The sequence below is a fragment of the Artemia sp. Qi Xiang Cuo genome, chromosome 6, assembly GCF_049724085.1.
Source record: "Artemia sp. Qi Xiang Cuo chromosome 6, ASM4972408v1, whole genome shotgun sequence".
In the NCBI taxonomy this organism is placed as follows: domain Eukaryota; kingdom Metazoa; phylum Arthropoda; class Branchiopoda; order Anostraca; family Artemiidae; genus Artemia; species Artemia sp. Qi Xiang Cuo.
In genome coordinates, this window is record NC_142799.1 from 47,862,719 (window position 1) to 47,890,525 (window position 27,807).

At 36.8% G+C, this 27,807-nt stretch overlaps 1 protein-coding gene across 2 annotated transcripts in view; it reads right to left on the minus strand.

Moving 5' to 3' along the window:
* Positions 1-406: 406 nt before the first annotated feature.
* sturkopf (lipid droplet associated hydrolase sturkopf) overlaps positions 407-27,807 on the minus strand; it is a 32,663-nt gene continuing 5,262 nt past the window's right edge. For both annotated transcript variants that reach the window (XM_089090227.1, XM_089090228.1), the window contains exons 2-6: positions 14,981-15,124; positions 13,314-13,490; positions 9,932-10,093; positions 2,832-2,988; positions 407-737 (exon numbers count right to left, since the gene is read on the minus strand). In XM_089090227.1, coding sequence (XP_088946353.1) covers positions 539-737; positions 2,832-2,988; positions 9,932-10,093; positions 13,314-13,490; positions 14,981-15,124 — 839 coding nt within the window. In that variant the 3' untranslated portion in view covers positions 407-538. The remainder of the gene's footprint in view (positions 738-2,831; positions 2,989-9,931; positions 10,094-13,313; positions 13,491-14,980; positions 15,125-27,807) is intronic.

Genomic DNA, 27,807 nt, shown 5'->3' on the forward strand with positions numbered 1-27,807 from the left:
CTGCGATAATTAAAAAGGGTGTTATGTTATACGAGCTGAATTTTACAGTGGTGGAACAATTGAAAACGTGCTTTGGGATTTCGACAGCCATTAATGACCAGCTGTTCGTACACATAATTTCTTGGCGAAAACGATTTTGATTTCAAACCTTCAAATTACCGATTATTGCTGTTGAGGATAAAGGAAGACATACAACATGCTGTTTCTTCCTTTCTTAGCATCATCTATCTATCTTGAGAACCATAGGTGGTCACATGTACAAACCTTGGGAAGGAGGAGAGGCACACATCAAGAACATTTTCAGCAAAGATTATCTGGGGATAATAGACGTAACTCGGGTAGGAGAATCCCCTTACTTGCGCTTAGGTCCCCTGAGAACTAGACAGAAAACAAGAAAAAGAACTGGAAAAGCATCAACCATACTGTATTTTAGAAGGATGAGCTATACATCTTTGTTTAACAAAACAATGCTGCATATCACCTTTTGAATTACCACAGCCGTATTATTTTTGGCTCATTATAGTAAGAGGAAAATACACTATGAAAATAAGTCACTGAAATCTTCTTTGAGCCACTCACATACTTGCTCGGCCATTTCTTCACTGGTTTTTAACACAAATGCGTGTGCATAGCCCTTTTCACAGAGCTGAGCTTTCAAACCAGGGACACTTTGAACAATATTTGTGTGATATTCCACAGGACACCAATGGTCATTGGTGCCATAATACGCTCTAATCCTGTAATTAAATAATACGAATTACAACAGTAATCAAGAAAAGGGTACGTATACAATGAGCATTGGATATATCCAGCCGGATCGAGACTATGATTTAACATCTGAGCTATTGGAAAAGATAATTCCAAGCTTCGAATATTAATGGTTAAATCACTTGAGCGGTTTCAACTCTTAACTGTGCATATAAACTTTATTCGTTTTTGAAGCGCCACTCTCGGAGAGAAAAAGAACCACTCGTCGCAGCCATCTTGCTGGTCAAAATTGATAATCTCTAATAGGAAGAAAGAAGAAAACACAAATAAAAGTCTTCTCTTTATGGTCTTTTTGAGTCTCATCAACTTCTTAATTTTTTTTAGATCCAAAATTTTTTTTTCGTTTACTTTGTCATTTTCACCACTGCTGTAGTGAAACCGTGGAAGCCTACAAGTAACAAATGAAGGACAGTTTATTTTAGAATATGAGATTTAGGGAGGAAATAAATTCCACTATGACTCTTAGAGTCGTCGGAGCTATACAAAAAAAAAAATTTTTTTTTTTTTTTACACTCAAAATAGAAAATTGTTGCAGCCCAACAGGACCAAGGCAAAGAAATTTTGAAACCACAGGTAAATAGCAAAATTGACGCATTTCATATTAGTTATAAAATAAAACGTCTTTGCATATTCATACACAGAGCGCAAACTTTATGCCGTAAAGCTCAGTGCTTGCCACAAAGGGCGCAGTCCCTCCCCCCAAAGTTCCAAGGTATCAGCACGTAGTATCGACACCTTGGAATTTAGCTTGATTTTAGTTTAATTTAGATTATGTGCCAGCATTTGTCGCCACAATGGACGATTTTGTCAGCACATGTTTATATACCCCTCCGAACTCAAAACCCACGCCGCGCCTGTACTTGCCATTACTTTAAGGTCATTCAATTGTTAAAAACTTGTTTAATTTTCAAAACTATTCGTTAGGTTTATACGAGCATATAAAGCGTCAAGCAAAAGTGTTTGTCGCTTTTTTGAAACTATGCGATAAGAAAATTTTAGGGTGGCTACGTTCCTATTTTTCAAGTAGGAGGTTCTTTGGAATTGATTTCAAGGACTCTCCAGCCTCCCAATTTTTACAGGCAAGCACTTGAACATGAAGTGACCAAGTTTGAGCCTTAGGTGCGGAAGATCAGCGGATTTTTAGACGTAAAGAAATTGAAAACTTTTCAATACTAACATGTTTATTTGTCCATAGAGTACAAAGAAATTGCTGGTTACTGTTTCAAACTGTGCGAGTCATATGAGGAATTTTAAAGTAAAAAATAAATACAAAAGAAAAAAAAATATCCAATTAGCTTGCATAAAAAGTGCGAGCAGTAAATGAATTCATCAAATATCTCACTATCAAAAATCGACCGGTCTTGGGCACATGTTTTCTATGCTAAGAATGTCAGTATTAATGGACTCTACTACCCATCAAATACATTTAGAATGAGACACCCGGTGCAAATCCTGCATGAGAAAACTTGCTAAGTATGGCAGCTACCTTTACGCCAAGGGTCTAAAAATCACTTGATGTCAAACCAGTACAAAATTATAGGACTGTCTGGCCACAATATAGCACTATTACCGGCCCATTGCCACATATAAGAGGAAAATACAGTATGGCGTCAATAACTATTTGTTTTAAGTTTATCCAATCACTTCCTAAGGAATTTTTCTCTCCTTTACCGGCCGTCTTTCAAGGCTTTCACACGGAGCCCTGCCACCGAAATCAACTACTTGCATTAAGACGATTCTAAGACCAGGTATTTGAGAAAGAACTTCACTAGACATAATACATTGATTTGAAACGGTCCCCTGGAAAGGTAATTCATGACCATCAAACCGTTAAAACTCTCAAACTCTTAAACAACAAAACTGTCCAGTCAAGAGGCAAATGATAAACGGAAAAACCGACAATACTGCCTTAATAAGTGTGGTACCTTTTATATTAGGGAAGTCTTTAGTGTTTCAACACATACTACTTCCGTCGAAAAAGAAAGGGCAGAGCATATTTTGATAGTTGAATTGGAGATTTACCCACAAAAATGCAATAAAACAGGCAAGATGTGGACACTTACCTATCACCATGTCTAATCAGCGGTTCGACATCTAATTCACGAACGACAGCTAGCTCGTCGTTTGCCATATACAATGACTTCTCCAAAACATTCGGATTAACCACCGTTTTCAAAGCCTGACCAACAGCGTTTATCAAGTCTTCCTTCTCCGGTTGAGCTTCAAAGAAAAACGGTTATAACCAAGAAAATATATAGAGTTTAATAAAATAATATCCTCTTCTCAAAAACAAAAAGATATACCCGGTCACTTTTTAAAAGGAGTTGTAAAGTGAGAAAGATTTCACTCATGGGCATTTACTACCTGGTCGCAATTGCAAAGGCAGGCACATTTACTTCATAGAAGGTATTAGAGAAGAGCCTTCATTGAAAAACAATAATGCTCCGTAAAAGTAGCTCAAAGACGGGTAAATCTAATTTTATCAATTGTAAAATAAGAAAACTAGTTTTTTAAGAAAGTAGTTAGCAAATTTAAAACTTAAAATTGCGTAAATTGACTTTTATAATATATTAAATTTAAATAGCAATCAAATAAAAAAGAACGAAGAAATAAACTTTTAAAGAAATATAAATTGCAAGGATCAACGAGGTTGAGCTTAAACCGAAGATATATTACCAAAATAAGTGTACTGATTCCATCTTTCATCCTCTTTCTCCATATTTAAAAAAATCACTATTTTTTTATACATTCCTCTAAAAATAATGGAAAAATCAATTTGCCTAGAACAGGCATTCTATTTAGAATGTCTTTTCAGTTTTCATCAGAGCACAAAAGACACTCAAGCCTCTTGGAGGATTTCAGGGGGCTGGTAATACAACTCTTGGTTGCAAAAATTACAATAAGTTATGAAACTAGACTTAAAAAAAATATAAGCCATCAAAAATAAGGTAAATGTTGCAGTCTTGAAAACCCACCAAATGGCTAGAGTGTCATTTGCACTTGACAAAAAACTAAATAGATTACTTAAATTAAAATGTTTGTAGGTCCAATAGTTTGTTTCTATATATTGGCTAGATGAATTTAAAAGGAAGAAAATCATGATTTTAGCAGTAAAACTAAACTCATCTGCACAAATGCTTCATATTGAGACACTTTAAAACAAATAAGAATGCTGTTGCCTCCCTCAAACTCTGGAAAGGCTAGAGTATCATTTGCGCTTCCACAAATTTAGTATCAACAGCATTAAATTTGGAAGTTTATTATAGTCAATTGATTTTCTACTTATTTGAAGTGGACTTGAAAGGAAGAAACCACTAATGAAAATTCATTTACATAATAAATTAACAAAACTAAATTCATTATTGTAAATACACTGCTATCAAAAAAGAGTGGAAGTTTGAGTAGTGTCTAATTTATCACTATTATAATTAGGTAAGGGACAATGCAAATATTTTTCCCAATTCCGACTGCACCTCACAGTTCCAATTCTGATATGATTCTTGATTCGAATTTGGGTAAACTTGATTCAAATTTGAGACATTATCGATGTATTTTACCTTCACTAAGCGTGGGGCTGACTACTTTTATTTTAAAACCCAAGCTTTTACTCACTTTTTTCTGGTTTCCACATCAATAACTTTTGGTTTTGGATTGGGTTTTTCTTTTAATCATAATACTTAAATGCAATAGGAGGCAGAGGTATATAAATCATCTATCTCATGAACTTAAAGATTTAAGACGAGAGACGTAAATGAGGGAAGTGGGAGATAAATAATTTTGGACAAGAGATAAGGGAGAAGCGAATATTAAGAAGCAGTAAGAATAGAGGAGGAGACTGAAAGGCAGGAAAGAAACAAACTAACCAAGGCAAAGCAACCTAAATTACAATATAAAACAGCACTAAACAAGAATTACTTACAAATGTCGAAATTAAATTGAAAGCAGTTCCTGATATATTTTAGAGTCGAAGGCAGAGCATGAGACAGAAATGAGGCAGAAAATAGACGTAGAATATGCTGATAATTTAAGCATCCTACATGAAAATGTTAGCAAAGGGAATAAATTTTTAGGGGTTTTGCGAGTTCAAGGTGCAAGATTATACTTGAAAATTAATGTTAAAAAAACTAAGTCACTAAGACTAGGAATAAGTGAAGGCGAAGAGGTAATGTCGTGCAACGAGAAGATCAATCAAGAGGACAGCTTCACTTACCTAGGTAGCACTTTTAGTAAGACAGTGGGTGCAACGAAGATGTTAAAGGTAGAATAGCCAAGGCCTAGAGTATTTTTTCACAGTTGAAAAAAGTTTGGAAGATTATGAAAACAAGTCTGAGCATCAAGATTAGAATATTGGAAGCTACAGTGATGACAGTGATCAGGTATGACTTTGAAGCGTGGGTGCTCCAAAAGAATTTGCTAGATGTTTTCTAGATAAATTGCCTACAGGTTATTTTGGGTACCCGACCGACTGACCGTATTTCAAACAGTAAGTGTATGGAAAACATCGATCAATTGCGCTTTCTAGGGCTATAATGAGAAAAAGGTTGAGATGGCTATTACACGTTCCGCAGATGAAGGTTGAAGATTGCCCAGAGCGTCCTTGTTGGGCAACCGTCTACGGCCAAAAGAAAAGCAGGTACCCCTGAAAGGGGTAGGAGGATGCCGTAAGGAAAGATTTAAGAGAAATGGGAGCTTCTAGGGAGGGTGTAAAGAGGGAGGCTTTGTGCTACGGTGAGTTGTTAGTCGTATTAGTAGTAGTAATAATCAAAACATGGACGAAGCAGTTGGAACGGGAGAAGACGGAATAACATTTAGGACCATTCTGTAAGTAATCCCTGAATCATCTTAAGTTAAATAAGTGCAACATGCAATCGAAATAAGCAAGTTTGGGAATGCAAAAGGGTGGATTGGGTTGGGGGGGGGGCGGGAGCAAGGTCAATAAATTTAGCCTCTATTCACATAGATCAAAGTTATATCTTGGGTAAAAAAAAAAAAAAAAAAAAAAAAAGAACCTTTAATAAAACAACATGACATGGATGATTTTAAAAAGCCCAAACCCACCAAAACAAACAAAACCGAGAAGAAATAACCGTGATTCAAACTCAAGTTCAACACACCTAGTAAAACAGCCAACCACGGTCCATAGAAAACGAAAGTTTAAAACCCGCTGTATTTAAAAGTTTCTAGTGAGAAAAAATTTATCTTTTGAAGCTGGTTCAAGAATGGTAGCTATTATTTCAATTAATGTTAATAGTAAAAGCTCATTACAAAAAAAAATTTATAGGAATTTAAAAAAAGCTCGAAAAACCTCGAAAATGGTGGCGGATTGAAATGAGAGGTGCACAATTGGAATCATCAGGGTCGAAAAACCCACATAAAAGAATTGGAGTCCAACATCTTGAACGACAAGAAAAAAAATTTTTTTTTTGAATGGGTAGCACTGATATGTCTGTTTTTTCTGCCAAGGTTAGCAGGGTGCCGCAACATCTTAGAGAGATGTTTAATGCCTTATTTTAAATCTATTGATTATATAAGTGGTTTTTTATAAATTCCTCACAATAACGCAATTTTCAAGTGTCATATAGCACCAGAAATTACACTTTTTGTCACAGTTTCTTGAGTGGAAAGGTCAGAAAGTATAAAAGTGCATAAAATATTATCTCCAGGTCGAAACCCCTACCGTAGGTTTACAATCTTCCCTCTTGTGTGCCCCTCTCCCCCTTAGTAAGTTTCATAAACTGGCTGCTGACTAGCAGAGCTAGTAAGCTACTGCAACATTGTAGAGAGATGTTTAATGGGAAATTGAAAAGCTCTTGAGTATATCTACGTAATTTCGTAGATTTGTATTGATAGCGCTATCGTAAAGAGCCACGTGGCGCTAAAAATGACACCTTTTGGTACTATTTTTGGATTTGAAACCTTGGGAAGCATAAACAAGATACCATTATAATCTCTATAATCGAAAACCCTTAACTGAATGTTTACAACTCCCCTTGTTGTATATTCCTCCTCCCAGCCCCCTTGTAACTAGAAAAATACATTTAATGAAAAAAAACTTTTAAAACTAATTTTGGCCTAACAACTGTTCTCTATGTTTATTTAACACTAAAAGTTAATTACGAAAACAGTTTTTTGAAATATTCAAATAGCTTGAAACTCTGGTATGTCTTTTTTTTTATTTCTCCAGCTCCAGCGGGGCATCAAAAGATTGTAGAAAACTGTTTAAGAGCTTATTTCAAAGCTAACTTACATCTATATGCTTAGTAAATTTTGCCATGCCCCGCCTGACCGATTTTAAGCCATGCCCCACCTGGGCATTTTTAAAATCCTGACGCCCCACTTTTGATATTATTTTTTTTTTATTCAAAATTTTACGTATATTCTCCTGAAAGAAGTTTAAAAGACCATTAACTTGGTACCTTTTTTGGGTCGCTCTCTAGGTATGTTTCATACAATGGAAAATATTGTCTAAACTCAGCACCTTTTATACACTGTATATACATTTATACGTCATTGCAATACTATCGTGTGGTTACATTGCAACTGAACCCTCGTGCCACTGAACCCCCGTACAACTGAACCCTCGTGCAACTCAACCCCGTTAATCTGAACCCTCGTAAATTGAAACCTTGTACAACTGAAACCCCGTGCAACTCAACCCTCGTGCAACGCAGCCCCCATTTATTTCAACGCCCATGAAACTCAACTTCCGTGCCATTCAACCGTCATTTAACACAATCGTCATTCAAATCAACCCCCATTTAACCCAAAACTGCAGACTCAACCCCCCCCCCCCATTCAAATCAACCAAATTCAGCTCAACCCTCCTCAAATCAACAACATAACTATAAAATGTAATTCAGCCCGTTTTTTCCGAGCTGACAAAAGTTGACTCGAATAAAATGGTCTTTATTTGTTGGTTAATTCGTGTGTGTTTTTATTTTATTTTATACCGCTTCGATGTAAAACTATCCCCCTCCCCCTCTCTAAAAAACAACATTTTATTCATATTTCCTGTGTATTTGAAAATTAAAGAAACTTTTTATACCCAGGGTCCGAACATATTGGAAGGCTATGGCTGCCGCAATAGCTGCAACCTAGTACAGAAAAGACCACGGCCAAAATCTTAAAAACACGTTAAAAAAATACTATCTGGTAAGAATATCGGCGTTAATGCTGATTTAGGAATGAAGGTTATTTTTCCAATTTACCTTAATAGTAAAAATTTTATTGCGGAAACAAATATCTGGAAATTTTTATAAGGAGCAAGGTACACTTCTAAGTTTCGCTTTTTCTGTTTTATTTCTCCACTAGAATATTGGCACTAGAATATCATAGAGAGTTGTTTAATATCATTTGTAAGCTAAGATTCATATTTACGAGCTTTTTCTAATATCGTCATGACAACACCATCATAAAATGTCTTATAGCATCAAAATGCGATTTTAGTGTCATTTCTGGAGTGTAAAGCTTGAAACTATAAAAGGTCTACCGCCCAATATCTCTCAATTTTTCTTCAAATTCGTTCTTACTTTTGTGTTTTCCTAGACTATAGACTATATCCTATTAAAATTTAGGCCCAATCATACAAAAAGTTATTTCTGATCTTAGAGCTAAGGCCCAAATTTAACGATCTTCCCTCCTCCCCATTCACACAGTCTAAAACAAATTAATTATAATATTTGATCAAGTACGGGGAAAGAAATCAAAATCTGGTCATTTAATGGAGACTGTATAAAGTCCAACCTGAATGGAGCAATTATTAAATTTACCATGCGCAAGAAATAGACACAAGCAGCATCCTGAAAAAAAAAAGTTTTCATTGGCTACCAGTGACGAAAATTAGTTGCAATCACGGCTCTGTTGCTTCTTCGTCTTTGATCAAAATTAGTTTCGCTGGCAAAATGGGCAATATAAGTTAGAAACTGCGAACGAAGCGAGAGGTAAATTTCTAACTTCTAACCCCTGCTAGTTCAAACTTATTCTTAGGCCTTGGGTTGCGTTCAGGGAAAAACGGCGTTGATTTAGGTGGGGGTTGAGTTAAAGGAGGGTTGACTTAAAAGAGAAGTCAATTTAAAGGTGGGTTTAATTGAACGAGGGTTCTGTTAAATGGGGTTGAGCTGCACGGTGTTCAGTTGCACGAGGATTCAGTTAAACGGGTTGAGTTGCACGTAGGTCCAGTTAAGCGGGGTTTAGCTGCACGAAGGTTCAGTTAATTCGGGTTGAATTGCACAGACTTCAGCTGCAAGAGGGTTCAGTTCTGTGAGGGTTCTGTTAAATGGGGGCTCAGTTGCGCCTGGAGTCAGATACACGACGTTTCAGTTGCTTGAGGTTCAGTTACACGAAAGTTCAGTTACGCGTACACCCAATCGTGTATCTTTTTTGCTCTTTAAATGCATCTGAATGTGACGTTATTCAAATGAAAATGTTCTTTTTTAATTAAGGCTCTAAAATAGAGTCAGCCGAGGGGTGCAAGTCCTGCACATGACCAACCAAAACAATGCCATGCCCCACTGATGGGGCCTACGCCCCGCGTTGGGAACCATAGGACTAAATACATAGTGTAAAATACTGTAAATATGACTAACTAGCAAAAGTATTGACGTCATGGAGGGTGGTAGTTCATTTATTTCTAAGTGCAATAATCTCGTTTTCATGTAGGCTCGCAAGCTACACTATCCTGAAATGACTATGATTTCAAAAAGGTGTAGCAGGTTTAAAACAAATGTATCTATGAAGTCTTGGTTTTAAATGGGTTACTTACGTGTTTTCACACCCCTGCCCCTGGGGTGGCACAAATATTTTAGTCCCTGAATGTACATTTTCGAGGGTTTCCGAAAATACTGATAAAATGGCTATTTTGAAATTTTCCTTTAAAGCCATGCCAGGCCTAAAGGCTCTAGGGTCCAGCACTTACCCCGCACTTACCCACTCCCTTATCCACTCTGTTTTGTCACAGAAAAGCTTTGGCCCTAGTTGTCCAAATTTACATTCAAATAAGCTTTGTTTCAATTTTTCAAAAAGTCACCGAAAAAAAAAAACCTGGGACACATGTTTAGAAAACTCTTTGCTATTATTTAAACTATGATTTATGATTCAGTTCTAGCATAGGAAAAATTAGAAGATCAGATTCACAAACAATTGCATAAAAGATGAAATGGCTTACATATAAACCAGGAAACTAAGGCATTTTTAACAAAATCTGGCAGAAAATATACCATATAAGAGGCGTAGACAGCTGGGGTACGAAACGGACCCAATAACAGTCGCAATCTTTGACCCTGTGGAGTTTCTGCCATTCTCTCAATTGTGGGAAACAAAAGGTAGCCTGAAAAAAAGATAATCTTTACTCAGCGGGATGATTACAAACTGTTCAAAAGGAATTATGAGTACATTTCTTTCCTGCGTTTTTCTTTCTTTACTTGGAAGATAATGTATTGTTGAAAGATTCGTGTATTATTTAGAGAAGTTTTTAATTTAATATATGTTTACATTTTTTTAGGGTAGGGGAATGGGAGAGCTGCATTATTTATTATCTCATAAGCTGAAAAAAATTCAATATTCTTCAAAGGCTAGAATAGAAAAAAATGACTGACGATTTATCATAGGATACTATAAAAGAATGCAAAGAGCAGAACTACTAATACGATCAGTTAAACAGATTCAAAGCTATAAAAGCTTAACATAGGTAATAAAACTATGCCATTATCGAGAACAGATATTAGAACATTTTTTAAAAGACAGATGTTATAAGGGGAAAAAAAAATTCTACTTTCGCGCAGAAAAACTTTCACCAGTGTTTCCAAACCGAACCGTGAAAAACAACATACAGAAATTAATTCGTCGATTCGATAATACTTTTCGCCCTTAAAAATTCAAAATTGTGGGAGAAACCAGCAAATAAATTATCTAAAGACATGTCTTGATTTTTTCATGATATAATATTTCATATTTATCCCCGATGAGGGGTATAAATTGTTTATCTTGTATTTGCCGCTAGACTAAGCATGGGGAGATTTCAATCTGTCTTTGTTACAGTCAAATGTGGCATGTGTTTATTACTTTTGTTGGTTTCTGAAATGAAATAATAGATTTAATATTTGCGCTTTATGTGATACAAGTTATGCAATAAAAGTAACACTTTTGGAATAAATATTTGGAAGGGATAAATACGGCAAAAGAGTGTAATTGGTCTTTCCAAAACGATGCCCTTATAGGTAAGTCAACAACTAAAAATTTGAAACAGAGAATAATTTTAATAATAAACAAACTAATGTCTAGTTCGGAGTTTTAGCTATTCCACGATACATACACTTCTTTCCAATTCGTTAATGAAATATTAGGATTAGCCTACATTTTACTCAACTAAGCATTAGATTTTAACCCAGTTTACTGCCAATTAGTGGTTATGTTATACTTCTGGTATAACAATCAGGAAAGTTGTATTTTCTCTAGCTTCACGATTATATAATTTTTCACTTATTTTCTGCTGATTTTTAGCACACGTTCTTTATTTTTAAAATTCGCAGACACTTGAAGAAAAACAGCATAGAAAATTGAAAATCTACTTAAGAATTAGTTTTAATTTTTGTTGTACTTGATACCTTAAGGTTTCAGGAGTAGACCTGCAGCCCTTATTAGCTCCAATGATGGTGTTTTCAACTTCTTACCTTCCTTCCCAAAACAGTGATTTGTCATGGACTCTAAAATTCATGTACTACGAGAATAAAACTTTCAAGAAAGGATCTATGGCCAACATAAAGGCCATAGATCCTAGATATTTTCAAGGCCATAGATTAGATATTTTCAACCTCTTATTTCCGTCCCTTCTGTATTTATGAGGCTTAATAAAAATCGGTTGTTTGGATATTTTAAGTTAAAAAAAAAAAAATCAAATTTTGCTTATAATCCATTTTATGGCCTGAAAGCCATCTTCACAAGACCTGGGTCTCTAAGTAAGGAAGATATGGAGACTGATACTTAAACCACCTTCTCAGTACCTAATTCCAGCTGACAATCCGCTCCTGTTGTTGACCTAACACAACTTGAATAAGACTTCCAGGGAAGCCACCATCCGTTATTATGACTGTTGTGAATCTTTTATGTGCTATTTCAGCTAAAACACTACCCACAAAAAAGAACAATGGAAGCTTCTCATAACATAGAAAAATGTAAAGTTCCTTAGTATCCGTTTTGATATTGAAAGATACCTTTTTGTAACATGCATAGCTAAGAATACGAATAAATTATTTACTAATTCTTTTCCAAATGGTAGACTGAACAGGCTCTCAGAGATTTCTATCACGAAGACTTACATGATGCACATGGCTACTAAAGTTAATCTTTTCCAAATGTTAGATTAAACAGGCTCTCAGAGATTTCTATCACGAAGACGTACATGAAGCACATGGCTACTAAAGTGAATCTTTTCCAAATGGTAGAGTAAACAGGCTCTCAGAGATTTCTATCACGAAGACTTACATGATGCACATGGCTACTAAAGTGAATCTTTTCCAAATGGTAGATTAAACAGGCTCTCAGAGATTTCTATCACGAAGACTTACATGATGCACATGGCTACTAAAGTGAATCTTTTCCAAATGGTAGATTAAACAGGCTCTCAGAGATTTCTATCACGAAGACTTACATGATGCACATAGCTACTAAAGTGAATCAAGCTAAACATATAAAGAAAACAGCCAAAATATGAGCTTCCAAAATTAATATTTGAAAATAAATGTAAAAATGGCAAAACAGTGACTAAGTAAACAGATATGTTTAAAATTGCCTGAAGGAATATTATAAGGTTCTACTTTGGCCTCAAAGTTTGTTCTAAAAATACAAATGATACATTTTTTCTCATGCAATTTACTATATACAGGTAGTTATAAGCGAACTAGACGTTTGGAATGAACAGCAGAAGCAAAAACTCTTCGGCCATAGATTTTGAATCCCTGAACATTGGGAGACATATATACCTACTCGATACACGCACACCAGCGTGGACATCCTGAGGTCATGATTAATGGAAATAAAATGTATTATTTGAAAGCTAATTAAATATAATAAGATACTACAACTACAAGAGATAACTACATAATAAGATAACTACAAGAGACTAAAAACATAATTCGAGAAAATATAATTGAATTTGTCAACTTGATGTAAGTTCAACGATACCAATATATCTTAAAAGTCAGAAAAAAAATTTCAAGGCTCCAGTGGCATTTTGTACGACTGGTAAGGTGGCAATTGCTTAGAAAAATCAAAACATCAGAGGTGTAATGGTATATGTCCTTATGGTTATCCATTAAAAGATAGCATCCGTTTCTATGCAAATTCCATTTTGATTCCCTATTCAATAACTTAATAATTGCGTTGTGTAAGGTCCACAGAAACAACCCTATGAACCTGGCATGCATTTATTCCACAGAATCTTCTTTTAATGGAAAATTTTGATCGATGTTGCAAAAAACGCATTTTACTTTGTGCGAGATTTAATTTGTGTAATCCTATGTATTAAAAAAAGTCAAGAAAGGAAAATATACCACAAGGTTTTGGATCATTAGGCCTTGTTTGATCAAGATGACTCATAAGCTCGACAACTACCTTAGACCCAATGGAGTGACCAATGAAGCAAATCCGACAACCAAGTGGAATGTATTCGTCAAGGAAGTCTTTCTTGTGCTGAATTTGACCATGAAGTGTATACAGTTCAGGGCGATCTGGAAAAAAAAACAACTAAATTATGCAGAAGGGGTTGACTGACATGTGTAAAATACCAGATTTTATAGGAATAGTGGGGTAAAATATCGTTGGATTTTCTTTATCTAAGACACAAAGTTCTCAAATTCCATACTGATTAACCCTTATTCAAAATCATTAATTCCACACAAGCTTTTGAACTCAAAAGCAGTCTAAACTCAAGGCAGGTTGACTTGTAAAGCGTAATCTCTACAGCTGATCGGTCAGAGCTTTAAGGCATAACTCAAGATTTAAGGCATAAATTTTCGAAATTAGTGAAGATGAAAGCTCGTAAGCCCGTTTTGCTGATAAGATTTAACGTCTCAATCTTACATCATTCTGCTCAGATTTTCATTTTTTTTCTATTAACCAAATTGCTAAGATCTTAGAGCCAAGAGATCTTAGTAAAAAGTACCAAAGAGCAATATCGTTGCTTCCATGATTATCTTTTAGACGAATCAGAATTAGCTGTTTTAACACAAGACTTTGATGATATTCTCCTTAAAGGACTAAGACCACTAAGCAGGATAGAATCACCTCTCATTTTCTAAAAAAGGGCTGAGAAATAAGTCCGGAGTCATCAGACATTCTCATAAAACGGCTTTCTATTGAAAGATGCAAGATCTACGTAAATTGATAAGCAAAAAAAAAAAAAAAAAAAAAAAAACGCACGGTCGTCCAACAACAACATGTATGTTTCCATACTGTGGCTATAATTTGGTAGCTGATAGTCTGTTTGGCAACTGCCAAGGGTTTATTTGCTTTATTTGTTTGAATAATGAATGATTACCTTAAATTACTTCAAATCACAAATTGGAGTGAATCTAAGGATTTTCATTCTAGTAACTCTGGAGACAACAAAACTTATACTGATTGTAAAATCAGTAATGATTTTTGTAAAATCTTATTGGTCATATTGTCAAAACCAGTACAGAAGGAGGCCTTTCCGGCCAAATAGCTCTCTTTAGTTGTTCTTTTCAATAGAAGTGGAAACAAAAGATGTATGCAGCAAGGGTAATCCCAATAGGAACTAAAATTTTATATATTTGTTGTAGGGATCTTTTCATCTCTAGTGAGCACTTATAAATTAGAAAGAAGTGATATGAGGAAAACGGAAGAGGGCTGAAATACACTTAGGTTTGTAGTATCTTGACTGCACCTTAATTTGTGTCCCTGTTTTACTTCCAGGTGTATCCTAGAGTTAATTAGATTGAATGTTCGCCCTACAATGATCTGAGGATCATGCGCTAAGAAAAAATTCAGCAGAACCAAACAATACTTCAACTATGGACACTTGGATATAGACAATTCTTTTTAAGTATGGCACCCAGCTCCCCTAGAAAGAGTGTTTACGACTTTTATTTCTTTATACATGCCCTAATATTGTCAAACAGCAGCAAACCAAAGCGAGAGAAAAAGAAATTATTAAATGCTTTTTTCCAATTGTTTTACAATAGTATTCTATACTTACCTCTTAGTCTTGGGGCATCGTAGATATTTTTTTCTGAGATATCGTGTCCAGCATGACTAATACCAAGGACATCCACCTTTTCCATTAATGTCTTAAAAATTTTAAGCATAAAAACTTCATAGAAGCCAATTAAGCCGGGGTTACCTAGAAATACATTACTGGTTAAAGAGTTGAAAATTTGTGATAAATAGGCTACTCATACCGACAATGTCCAGCTAGAAAATCGTTGAATGTGAGCATTAGAATATTACTACAAAAAGTATTAAGCAACGTACTCAAGGGAAAAATATTATGGAGGTTTGGAAACAGAGATACAACTCTGCTGGGTTCTCTGAAAAGTATTTATTATTGTTATGTTTTATAGAAGATTTACTGAATCTATTTACTAGCTTCCTTGGGAAAACTAGCTTTGGGAGCCCCCATAACAGTGGTCTCATTACAACTTTTTTTTTTGTAAACCAAAAGTTAGATCCTAGTAATGGTCCTTTACGCAGATCAGAAGTTAAACTTGTAGCAAGTCTCAGAAAACTCGTTTTTGACAGTTTCTAGAAGTTTATTTTACCTTTGAAAAGAGAAATACTCCAAAATACGAAAATTTGCAGCTTCTAGATGTTCATTTGCTTGTCGCTTTGACTATTGACTTCTTCTTTTATCTAACTATATCTGTATAAAAATAATTGCAAGCTACAAGGAAGCAAGAAAGAGGCCCCTTGAGTACCAAATTTGGGAACTAACCTCTTTTTCCTGTTACATAACAAAAGTTGCTGGTACATTACTCCTTTTCTGGACATAGTGTATTTTATATAAGATAGAGCATTAAAAGTTCTGTGTCTATGAAATGTATTAGTTGATGGATGAAAGTCTTTTTCATTTGCAGGTATTTATTATTTTATGATTGACAGCAGCCCCTAATCTATAGGCTTGTATTTTTCTGAAGGCTATAACCCCAAATGTTGAAAACAATGACCAAGGAAAAGTGGAACAAGAATTTTGAGAAGCAATTTTCCCCTGGTGGCAGCTGTTATTTTGTAAAGGCTATAAAGATGAGTTCAACTCTATTCAAATTCAAATTCACTTTATTTTTTACTTAATATTCTTGTTAACAAGAAAAATAAAAGTGGAAGTCAAACAATTTAAAAACACTTACAAAATTAAATTATTCAAACTTGATTTATTTACAATTTTTCTCGGTCACCATTGTAGTGTTTTACAAAGTATGGACCAAATGACTTCAGGTAGCGCTCGGATGAGTGGATCGGCGGTCGATCCAGCTTTGCTGCGTTTTTCGTTATTTCTCTGAGCCTCGTAGAATGTTGAGTATGGCGCGCCTCAAAATCCGGAAGTAGATCGCGGTGTGTTTCAGAGTCGAGGATTTTTCGTCCGAAGTCCATGACCAGTGTGTGCCTTCTCTCTTTGAGGGACTCCAACTTCAAAACTTTGAGGCTCATCTCATAGTCAACGTAAACACTCCCCAGTATTATTTTGCAGGCCCTTTTCTGCAATCCTTCAATTTTGTCGCTTTGATCTATGGTCAGTGCGCTGTGCCACACTGGGCAGGCATATTCAGTGAGCGGTCTAATGTAGCATTTGTAGCATACAACCATGATCTCAGTTTTCATCCCAAAGCGGTGAAGGTAGGCACAAGATCTTAGGAGGAAGGCGGTCTTCGAGACGATTGACGATACGTGGGTATTCCATTTCAGATCGGCATCCAGGTGGACACCCAGGATCTTCACCGTTTTCACAGCCTTCGGCCCACCACATGGCGGGTCTGGAACTGGCCGTTTAAGGAAATTAACCCTAAATAGGACTGTTTTTTCCTGGCTGAGTGTAACTTTCACCTGGTTTGCTTCATCCTCGATTTTTCGCATTACTGTTAGGATTGGGTCTGGCTGTAGGTTCTGTGAGAGAAGTCTGAGGAGGAGGGTGGAGAGATCGTCAGCGAATTTGTAGCGTTCCATAATCTCGCGCAAAAGTTTGTTGATCACAATAAGGAAAGCTAAAGGGCCTAACTTCGACCCTTGTGCTGCACCGCAGGTCAGCTCCCTGATGTTTGACGTTTCACCATTGGGAAGTTGTACTTTCTGTTTGCGGTTCGTCAGGAAACTGCCAACCATTCGCAAGACAATTTGTCTTGCTCCAAAGTAAGTTGCCTCGTCGATAACAACTGAGTGGTCGAATAAGTCGAACGCTTTCACGAAGTCCGCGATGATGCAGTCAATATAAGCACCATCAATCTCCAGATGCTCCAGGATGTCTCTGATGAGGCGGATCAGGTAATGCACAGTACTATGACCTGGACGAAAGCCGTACTGCCGAGGATCAAGATTTTCACTAATATCTTCGAAAAGCAATTTGAAGACAATTCCTTCCAGGACTTTTGAGAAAATCGATGTCTTTGAGATGGGTCTTAAGTCATTTGCAGACTCGACGGATGATTTTTTCGGTATAGGAATGACCACAGCAGTTTTGAATCGTGTCGGGAAGGTTCCCTCATTCAAGTATTGGTTTACTATGGCAGTACACGGTACCGCAAGCTCGTTACTGCATGCTTTGATGAGTTTGATTGGCAGTTCTCCAAAACATGAGGCATTCGATGTGTCCAGTTTTAAGAAAGCGGTCTGGATGGTTTCTGCTTCAATGACAGGATTTCAGTAATGCTTGAAAGGTCGGGAAGTGATTTAAGACCAGGGTACTTTGTACAGATTGTAGCAAAGTTGTCGTTAATCGCGTTAGCGGTAAGTTTCTCCCCTTTTTCGTTTCTTAGTTCAACGTTTTTCTGCTTTCGGCCAAAAATGTTCTGAACCGTGCTATGAAACTTTTTAGAATCGGAAGATGGAAGCTTCTGTACTGTCAAGCTGCCGTGCTGCTTCTTTGCATACTTTATCTTTCTCACCACTATATTTCGCAACTTGTTGGACTCTGCTCTATTAGAGTTGTACAAGTTATCCCGCCTTAGGATAAGCTCTTTTATATCAAGCGTGATCCAGGGTTTCGTTTCATTTCCTACTACCCGTTTCTTTTCTGGAAAATTTTCCAGAATGTCCTTCGAACATTTTCTGAAGTTGGTCGCAGAAGGCATTTGTCATGTCTTCAGCGGACGGTAGTCTGTAAATAGGGGTCCAGTTCTGCAATGTTAGCTTTCCCTTGAAGGCGGGGATTAGTTCATCCCTGATCGGTCGATAGGTTACTGTTTGTTTAATTACCTTTCGCCGTGACAAATGCGTCGGTCTCCAGGCCACTGTTAGGTGATCACTTAAGCCAATGCTTGCTGTGATTTCTGGCTCGTTGTAGTGCTGTTCGAGGTTAGTGAAGACCATGTCAAGTAGGTTGCTGCCGCGGGTTGGAGACTTCACCACTTGTTTCAGTGATAGGCTGGACTCTATCCAGGAAGGCTTAATATCATTGAATTCTCCGCTTATCACAATACCGGCAAAGGGATATTTACTCCGGAGGCGGTCGACGGAGTATTGTAGGTAGTTGACTAGAGTCTTCCTGAATGGGGCTTTGGGTGGGTAGTAGACGACTCCAAAGATTAGGGATGACACTCCCCTTGGTAGGAAGCGCGGTCTTACCCAGACCCATAGCACTTCGAGTTCTGGGGATTTGGGTATTGGAGGATCGAGTATTCGGCTGGGCGTATCGTTTCGGCAACTCCTCCACCGTGGCTGATTTCTTCTTTTTTTCGTCTGCTGACTTCCGAGGTAATATGTATGCATTGTAGCCATCGAGGCTGAGTATACTGCTATTTGTAAGCCAAGTTTCGGTAAGACAGGCCACATCGATCTGTTTTCCTCGCATTAAGATTTCCAGTTCGTCGATTTTGTTTGTTATTGACCGGACGTTAGACAGCAATATAGAGGGAAATTCTGGATTCCGCTTTAATCTTGATTTCCTTTTTACAGGATCAGAGGTTTGGGTCCTTACCGCGTGACAGTTACTTGTCTGTGCCGGCGGAGGGACTTTCTTGTAATACGTCATCCAGGACTGATGTTCATTATCACTTGGTAGGTATGAAGAAGCGTTTGCAGTTTGTGGTAGAGTTGAAGTTAGACTTGGAGGTGGTGGGTTCAGGCGGTAAAGGTCGAGTATGGATCGTTGTAGCAGGTCGTGTTTTTCAGTTTCTACACCAGTGTTTCTAGCAGAGTGATGGGAGATACGGTAGGTCGGTAAGTATGGGTGTGATTTGTTCTGGAAGTCCTTTGCTCTTGGTAAATACGATTTGGATGGTGGTGATTGGGTTTTGTGTTTTTCGTACCACTCGTTCTTCTCTCTCCTGGTCCTCCTCTCTTCTGGTTGACGGTTGAGGGTCTTAAGCAGGTCCATGGTTTTGATGATTCTGACTGGTGGTTGGTGTTTGCTATGCCAGAGAACCCACTGCTGTAGAAAACGCGAGTCCAGAAGTGATTGTAGTTGTTGACTGTCGGTGGGTGATGATTCGGGTGCATATAGTTTTTTGAACTTGTTTGTTCCGTGTCCGTTCTCGTTTTCTGGTGGTTTAGTGCTGGTTTGATTGGGTGAAAGAAGTTGCATCGTTGTCCTTTGATGCAACGCCCGTTCGCAAACCTTTTAAATTTTTCAGGATGTAGTTTTTTGTATTTTGCTGACTTGGCGTTTTGGCAACCATCTTGAGTGGAGTGATGTTCGAAAACAGGAGGATTCTCAACGAGATGAAAGAAACGACACTGGTTGCCCCATCTGCAGTGACCTTTTTTAAAATAGATGCACTCAATTCGCGTATTTTGGAATGTTTTGACAGGTTGACTGAGTACAATGACTGATCTGTCTTGTTCTGCTCCCCTCGTGCCTTCTTCAATGTCAGAATTTCTGAGTGGAACTTGACCTGAGTTGCTGGGTTCTTCTGCTGCTGGTGCTCCTGGAGTCGGACTGACTAATCGCAGGACAATTCGGACAATAATAGTCTCATGAGGATCAGGCATCGTACTCGCATTCTTCTTTTCAGGCTGGACCAATGATCGGTTTTCAAGTTGCGATTGATTGTTCTTTAGAAGAATTTCCGTCATTTCAAGTATTTGTTGCTTATATACTGTGTTGGAAGCAGAAAGCTGCGCTATCAGCGCCCTTTGATCGAGAATGGTTTGATCCTGCTGCTCAATTCTTCCTGTAAGAGCGTTAATCATTGCAAATTCCAGAGAGTCTTCTGGGTTACGAACGGAGGTATTAACATTAAGGCTAGAGCAGTTGAAGCTTGCTATGACCGGGACACCGTTTTTGAAAGGCGGTTCCGTAAGTTGAGTATCGAACTTTGGTGGGTGGTGAATTGCAGAATAAATTTTACTTCATCAGCTCTTATGAATTTATTTCACATCAGTAAAGGTTTAAAAAAAAAAAAAATGACCATGAAGGAAGTATAAAAACAAGTTAAAACTGACCTAAAAATAGCTAATCGAAATATCTTCTCTCCCAGGGATAGCTATATTTGAAGCCAATGGACTACAAACAGAGGACCAATTAAAACATGAATATTAATGAACCAAATGATACATCAGAGTTTTAAGTCCTTTAATTTTCACCGAAAAAAAAGAAGATATTTCTAGTTTAGCTTCACCATTTACCAGGGAATGTCATAAGGGTTACGCATTTAAGTAGGAGGCATCAGGCACCAAACTCAAAGATACCATGCTATCTATCTACATGTTGCAATAATTTGTGTTTAGTTGGTCTAGTTTATCCTGTTATCCTCCCTTCTCTCTCCATAAATAAATTTATAGGTATATTCCTGATTAGGGTTGATTTTCCCAGTAAATGACAGTAAATAATTGTGTGCAAATCTCTATGTAAACAAAACAGCAAAATAGCAAGTCATACCTACCAAGACTATTAACAGCAGGATTTGATAAAAAAAAGAGTCTGGACTGAATGTATGCATGCAGATCAAAAGCAGAGCAAAAGTTAAAAGGCCAGATTTAGTAAATATATATCAACTTTCAAAACTCTAGATCAAGAAATCATTATAACTTGAACTCTACTAAGTACAACAGCAGCATAATATTTTATCTTCATCTAACCAGATCACACAAGCAATTCTTATGCTTGCAGACGACATATTAATCAACCTAGACGTTTGGATCCATAATTGTTAGATTATTATTATATGTTCACAAGTCAGAGGCAGCGCAATAGCGCTGCCAAAGTAAAGAGCAATGTGGGCACAATGTATTATTTTTTTAGACCAGGGCACTTCGTATCGAAGGAGTTGTTCTAGAAACTTTGAAAAGGGATTCATCCGATTGAAAATTGGAAGGGATTGTGCCCTTTTTAATAGCCAAAAGTGATTGGAGGGCAACATACACCCCTCCCTACACCCACAATTTCCCCAAACACATCCAATCAAAATTTTGAGACAACCATTTAGTTCAACATAGTTAAAAGGTCTGGAAATTATGTCTTTGAGGATGAGCCCCCCCCCCCAAGACCTCAAGGCAAGGGTTGTAAGTTATGCCCTGGGTGCATATAAGGTTTATACAGAAAGGGTGATCTTTATATTCAATTGGAAATTCAATTCAATTGGAAATTGAAAGGGCTACTGCCCTTTTTAACAGTCAAAAGTGATTTGAGGGCAACTAGCCCCTCCCCCCTACGCCCACCGTTTCCCCAAACACACCCAATCAAACTTTTGAGATAGCCATTTGTTCAACGTAGTTGAAAGGTCCGGATGTCTTTGAGAATGACAACCCCCCCCCCAAAGCCCGCAGGGCAAGGGTTTTAAGTTATGGCCTGGGGGCATATAAGCTATACATAAACAGGGTGATCATGTAAACTTTGGAAGGGCTCATGGGATTAGTAATCAGAAGTTCTAGTGCCCTTTTTAAGATTCAGAGCGATCAGAGGGTAGATACCCCCACCCCTACACACACCTTGGTATTTTCCCAAAATACATCTGATAGAAATTTTGAGATGGCCATTGGTTGTCTTAGAAACTTCAAAAAGAGCTCATTCAATTGGAAAGTGAAAGGGCTAGTGCCCTTTTTAATAGTCGAAAGCGATTGGAGGGCAACTAACCCCCATCCCATGCAAACCATTTCCCCAAACACGTTCAATAAAAATTTTGAAGAGCCATTTTGTTCAACGTAATTGAAAGGTCTGGAAATTATGTCTTTGAGGATGACAGTCCCCACCCCCTTCCCACACTCCTCAAGGCAGGGGTTGTAAGTTATGCCCCCGGGGGCATATAAGGTATATATAGAAAGGGTGATCGAATATACTTCGGAGGGGGTTCATTGAATTGCCAATTAGAATTTCTAGTGCCCTTTTTGAGATTCAGAGCGATCGGAAGGTGGATGCACTCCCCCCCCCACACACACTCCTCACATTTTCCTGAAATAAATCTGAAAGAAATTTTGAGATGGTCATTTGTTGTCGTAGAAACTTCGAAAAGAGCTCATTCGATTAAAAATTGAAAGGGCTACTGACCTTTTTAATAGTCAAAAGTGATTGGAGGGCAAGTAACCCCCCTTCCACGCGCACCATTTCCCCAAACACATCCAATCAAAACTTTGAGATATCCATTTTGTTCAACATAACTGAATGGTCCAGAAATTATGCCTTTGGTGATGACAACCCCCCAGACCCCTCAGGGTAAGGGTTGTAAGTTATGCCCTGGGGGCATATAAGATTTATATGTAAAGGGTGCTTGTGTAAACATTGGAGGGGGCTCACTGGATTGGTAATCAGAATTCTAGGGACCTTTTTAAGATTGAGAGTGATCGGAGGGCGGATACCCCCCTCCCCCACACACCTCGTATTTTTCCGAAATGCATCTGATAGAAATTTTAAGATGGCCATTTGTTGTTGTAGAAACTTCGAAAAAGGCTTGTTCGATTGGAAATTGAAAGGACTGGTGCCCTTTTTTATTAATCAAAAGTGATTGGAGGGCAGCAATCTCCTCCCCCCCACGCCCATCAGTTCCCAAAACACATCTAATCAAAATTTTGAGATATCCATTTTGTTCAGCATAGTTGAAAGGTCTGGAGATTATTTCTTTGACAACTCCCATACCTTCTCAAGACCAGAACATAATTTGCATATTACAGAAAAAAAAATGCCTGTAGATTGTCAGTTTAGTATAGCCTTGATATACTGATATGTATTCTTTAAAGTTTTAGCATTTTTTTATTTATATCTAATATCTCTTTATTTATATCTTGATATATGATATCTAAAAATATATGACATCTCGATATTTAAAGACGTTGATGGCGATCTTTAGGCTTTATACCTTGACTAATACAGGAGATATATAGTTTTCCTTTACTTTAATTGAAAATAAATCTATTGTTTCTGTGGTTTTCCAAATCACAAAAGTAACAACTCCTTTTGTTCCATATGTCTTAAAAAAAGGAACAAAATAAACATTTCTTTGTAAAAAAGTAGGGAAGGAGTTGTTTTTACTGATATGCCTAATGACTATTATGAAACAGTTTGTGGTAGTGAATTGTAATTAAGCAGCAATTTGGTCCAATTCTAACCAAAATTCTAAAAAGCAGGAAATATGATAACTATTTATACATCAAAAGAATTTGCTTTTTATGTTGATTCCAAATATATAAAATTCATAAATTTAATGTGATCAATCATAAGTTATGAGCAGGATTTTTTGTATTGTAAAAAACGGCAAAACACCTGAAAAAATTCAACTTGATGGAATCTCTGGTTTTTTTTCATGTATTGTAATATTATACTCTGTGTTGGATTAATTAGCTTATAAACTATTACACAGTTTGTTGATTTCATTCCTGAGTTAGAGATATTTTTAAGAAGTGGTTTGGCAGGGTTGATAAGGATTATTTAGTTTGTATGGCCCTGCAGAGTGGTGGCTGCACATGGCCACTTTAAATGCACAGGCTAATTTTTAATCACCTTAAATAAGTAAGCTACACTTATTATTTTTTTTTTTTTTTTACTCTGCTGAAGACATATTTTTTCTCTTTCCTTTTGTTAAGAAAAACTTGTTTTTTTATTTAATTAAAAGAAAAGGCAGACACAAAAAAACATAGCCTCAAAAATACAATTTTATCCTTAAGAGATGCAAAAAACCTCCAAAGTGGAAAAAGTGTGTGCATCATCCTAATTAGATGAATACTTTCTGTCAAACATAATAAAGTAGCAGATTTTAAGCCATACTAGCAAAACAGTTTCAAAACTAATTTTTGTTTCCACATAAAAAAAAACTCAGAGCCTTAAAAGAAGGGAAAGGGTGGCAGTGGGAGTGCTGAAAACCTCTGCTTGAAAACATTCTAAGCAAAATTTGAATTTTGCTCTAATTTATAACATACTGAAAATCACAGCTTTTAGAACACTACTCTCTTTAAAAATTAATCAAACTAATGGAGCAAGCTAAAAAAAATAAGTAGTAAGAAAATTTATAAGCCCCTCATTATTAGACTAGAACCCCACTAAAACAGTACAATTTTAACCTCCAGCACTTCTAACAAATTAAATGGTGCTTAGTTCACCCCTACTTGAAAAATTATTTAGTACTTATCCTGTGGTACATAAATAAACTGATGAAAATGAAAATTATCCAGAAACTTTGCATATTTAAAGCTTATTCTGCAATCTAATTGCTTACTTTCAATATTAGCAAATGGTTTTCTGTTAGCTCATGCAAACAAAGGTTTTAGTTAATAAATTTCAGAAACATTCTGATTGGGTGGGAAATTCAGCACAGCCCTTTAGACTAGCTTATCTTTTAGGATATTTGAAGAAAACCAACCAAAAGATGTTTTAGAATGTAAGAAACATTAGCAGTCATGAAGTCTCAAACATTTTTTATAGTGTAGAATCTAGACAGCATAATTTGCTACATTATTCATTTTGAATATTGCCCTTCCAATTCTCAAGCAGTTTTCTCCAATTATAATTTGAAAAATTTATTAACAATGTAAGTTAACAATTTTTGTTAGCTTTCAGAAAGGCAATTGCTGAAAATATAAAGTCTGGTATATACCCTCTTTTTGGATAACTTCTAACTACTCACTCTTGTTTTGCAGGATTCATGGAGTTGAGAGGGCTTTTGACAGGAGGAATTAGCATTCAAAAGCTTCTAGCCATTATGACATTACCTCTCAGACATCTTCAAACAAGTGTTGAGAGTTTTAGCATATTCAATCAAGATTGGTAGTTGTGATTTTTGCATTAACCAACAACTTTTGTCAACCACAACAACTTTCCAAGGATTAGAAAATTGGGTAAATTTTACCAAATCATATTATGGACTTACAAATAAAGTGAATATACCACTATGTCTTTTCATGCTATTTCCAAATATAATCATCATTTTTTTCAGAAATGAATTTTACCCCCACTCCTATATATACCAATTCAGGGTATATATTTGCACATTAGGGGGTGGGGCAAATTTTATTTCTGATGTAAACAGGAGGTAAGTTTAAACTTTACCCCGCCCCCCCTAATGTGCAAATATATACCCTGAATTGGTGGGGGTGAACATCATTTCTGACAAATATGATTATTATATTTGGAAAGAGCATAAAAAGAGGCATTGAGTGGTATATTCACTTTATTCATAAGTCAATAATATGATTTGGTAAAAATTTACTGAAAATTGCATAAATTCATTTTCACTTGATTTAGATAAGATATTATTTGAAAAAAACTACGTTTTCTAAAGAGTTAAAGAGGCTGAGTTACAAGGTCTAACCTTAAAACGTACAGGGATTAGGAGGCACAGTTGGGGGGCTGCCGCCCCCCAAACCCCCCGCTTTCGCAGCCTTTAAATAAAAAAAATTTTTAAACTGAAAGTAAGGAGCGACATTAAATCTTAAAACGAACAACAATTATTCCGTATATGAAAGAGGCTGTGCCCTCCTCAACGCCTCGCTCTTTACGCTAAAGTTTTTATTGTTTAAAAAAAATAGTTGTGAGAAAGTCAAACTTTAGCGTAAAGAGCGAGGCGTTGAGGAGGGCACAGCCCCTTTCATATACGGAATAATTTCTGTTCGTTTTAAGATTTAATGTCACTCCTTACTTTCAGTTTAAAAAACTTTTTTTTTATTTAAAGGCTGCGAAAGCGGAGGGTTTGGGGGCGGCAGCCCCCCAACTGTGCCTCCTAATCCCTGTACGTTTTAAGGTTCGACCTTGTAACTCAGCCTCTCTAACTCTTTAGAAAACGTAGTTTTTTTCAAATAATTTCTGCACGTTTTTGTACAGTTTATTACTTATTATTGCTTGACTAACTGTTAGCTGATCGTGTCAGGAGTTAAAGTTGGGGGCTGCCGCCCCCCAAACCCCCCGCTCTTGAACATTCTTGTGTTAAGGCTATTAATTCCTGAATACTCAAATCACGTCGTACAGGGTGCCTCCTAATCCCTGTACGTTTTAAGGTTCGAACTTGTGACTCAGCCTCTTTAACAGCCCCCCAACTGTGACTCATAATCCATGTACGTTTTAAGGGTCGACCTTGAAACTCAGCCTCTTTAACTCTTTAGAAAACGTAATTTTTTTCAAATAATTTAAAAAAGAAACTGAGTTTCTTTTTTAAAGTTTAAATTCAGTATATAAAAAATTTGCTTTAACAGTGAATCGAACCCGAGTTTTCGGTCTGACAGTCTGGAGTATCAACCGCTGAACTTAAGAGACACAAGTGTAATTGTTTTTTAGTAAATGGCATCTATTTTCGACGAAAGCAAATTCCCAGAAAACTTGATATTTGGTTTTTGGAAAACAGGGAAGGAGTGATCAGATTGAGCTGAAATTTCGAGGATAAGCTCCCAGGCCCCGGAAAGCTTATCCTCTAAATTTCAGCCCGATCAGACAACGTTAAAGGGGGTTGTGGTGGGAAAAATTAACATGGGCTATTGTAGGGAAACGAGGTTTTTCATAAATATAAATTCGGGGTATAATTTTTTCGGTCTGAAAATATCAAAAGGCCCTAACAGGTCGAATTCTGCTTCGAATGAGTCCTCATTCACCCGGATCAGTTGCCAACTGTGGCCCGTAGGCGTGAATAAGAAAAAAAGAAATGATGATGAATTTTAAGTGGCTATATTTGGTTTTTTGAAAACAGGGAAGGAGTGATCGGATTGAGCTGAAATTTCGAGGATAAGCTCCCGGGCCCTAGAAAAGCTTAACCTCTAAATTTCAGCCCAATCGGACAACGTTAAAGGGGGGCTGTGGTGGGAGGGTCGAAACTTCCGGCCCAGTTTACCCCATGAAGATAAAGTCGGAGGAGGATGAAATTTTGCAAGTTTCTTAGTTTGAGCTTGGGCTACAAAATGCGATTACCACCGTCTCTCTGCGACCTCTAGGACCTGAAATCGCTTAACATTATGGTGGGTCGCCTCTTTATAGAGGCACAAGTGTGCCTCCTTGATTTATTTCAAAAAGATCACTATCACAAACCCTCAAAGGGCCAAATTCGGACTTCGGAGTCGACATTATAAATGGTTGCACTAAAACTGGCAAAAATGCAAAAAACAACAACAAAAAAGAAAAATCATAATGAACAATCATTTAACAGTCAATAATTAAAGCTGTAAAGTCAATTAAAAAGTTAAAAAGATAAAAACAGGTCAAACTAAACTTACACAAATACGAATCGGAAAAAGAATTAGAACAGACATAAAAAAAGGAAGGGGGGGGGGGGATAAGCGAATATACACAAAAAAAAAGAGCGAGACCTAAATGCATATAAATTAAAAGGGACACTAAGAAAGTGTCAATAATCCAACTACAGAAAGTCAATAAAAGAGTTAAAAAATAAAAACTGGTCAAGAAGGGGGGGGACAAAAAAGCGGGGGAAAAAAGAAACTATTGGGACATTTTATTAATTTTTTTTGTAATAA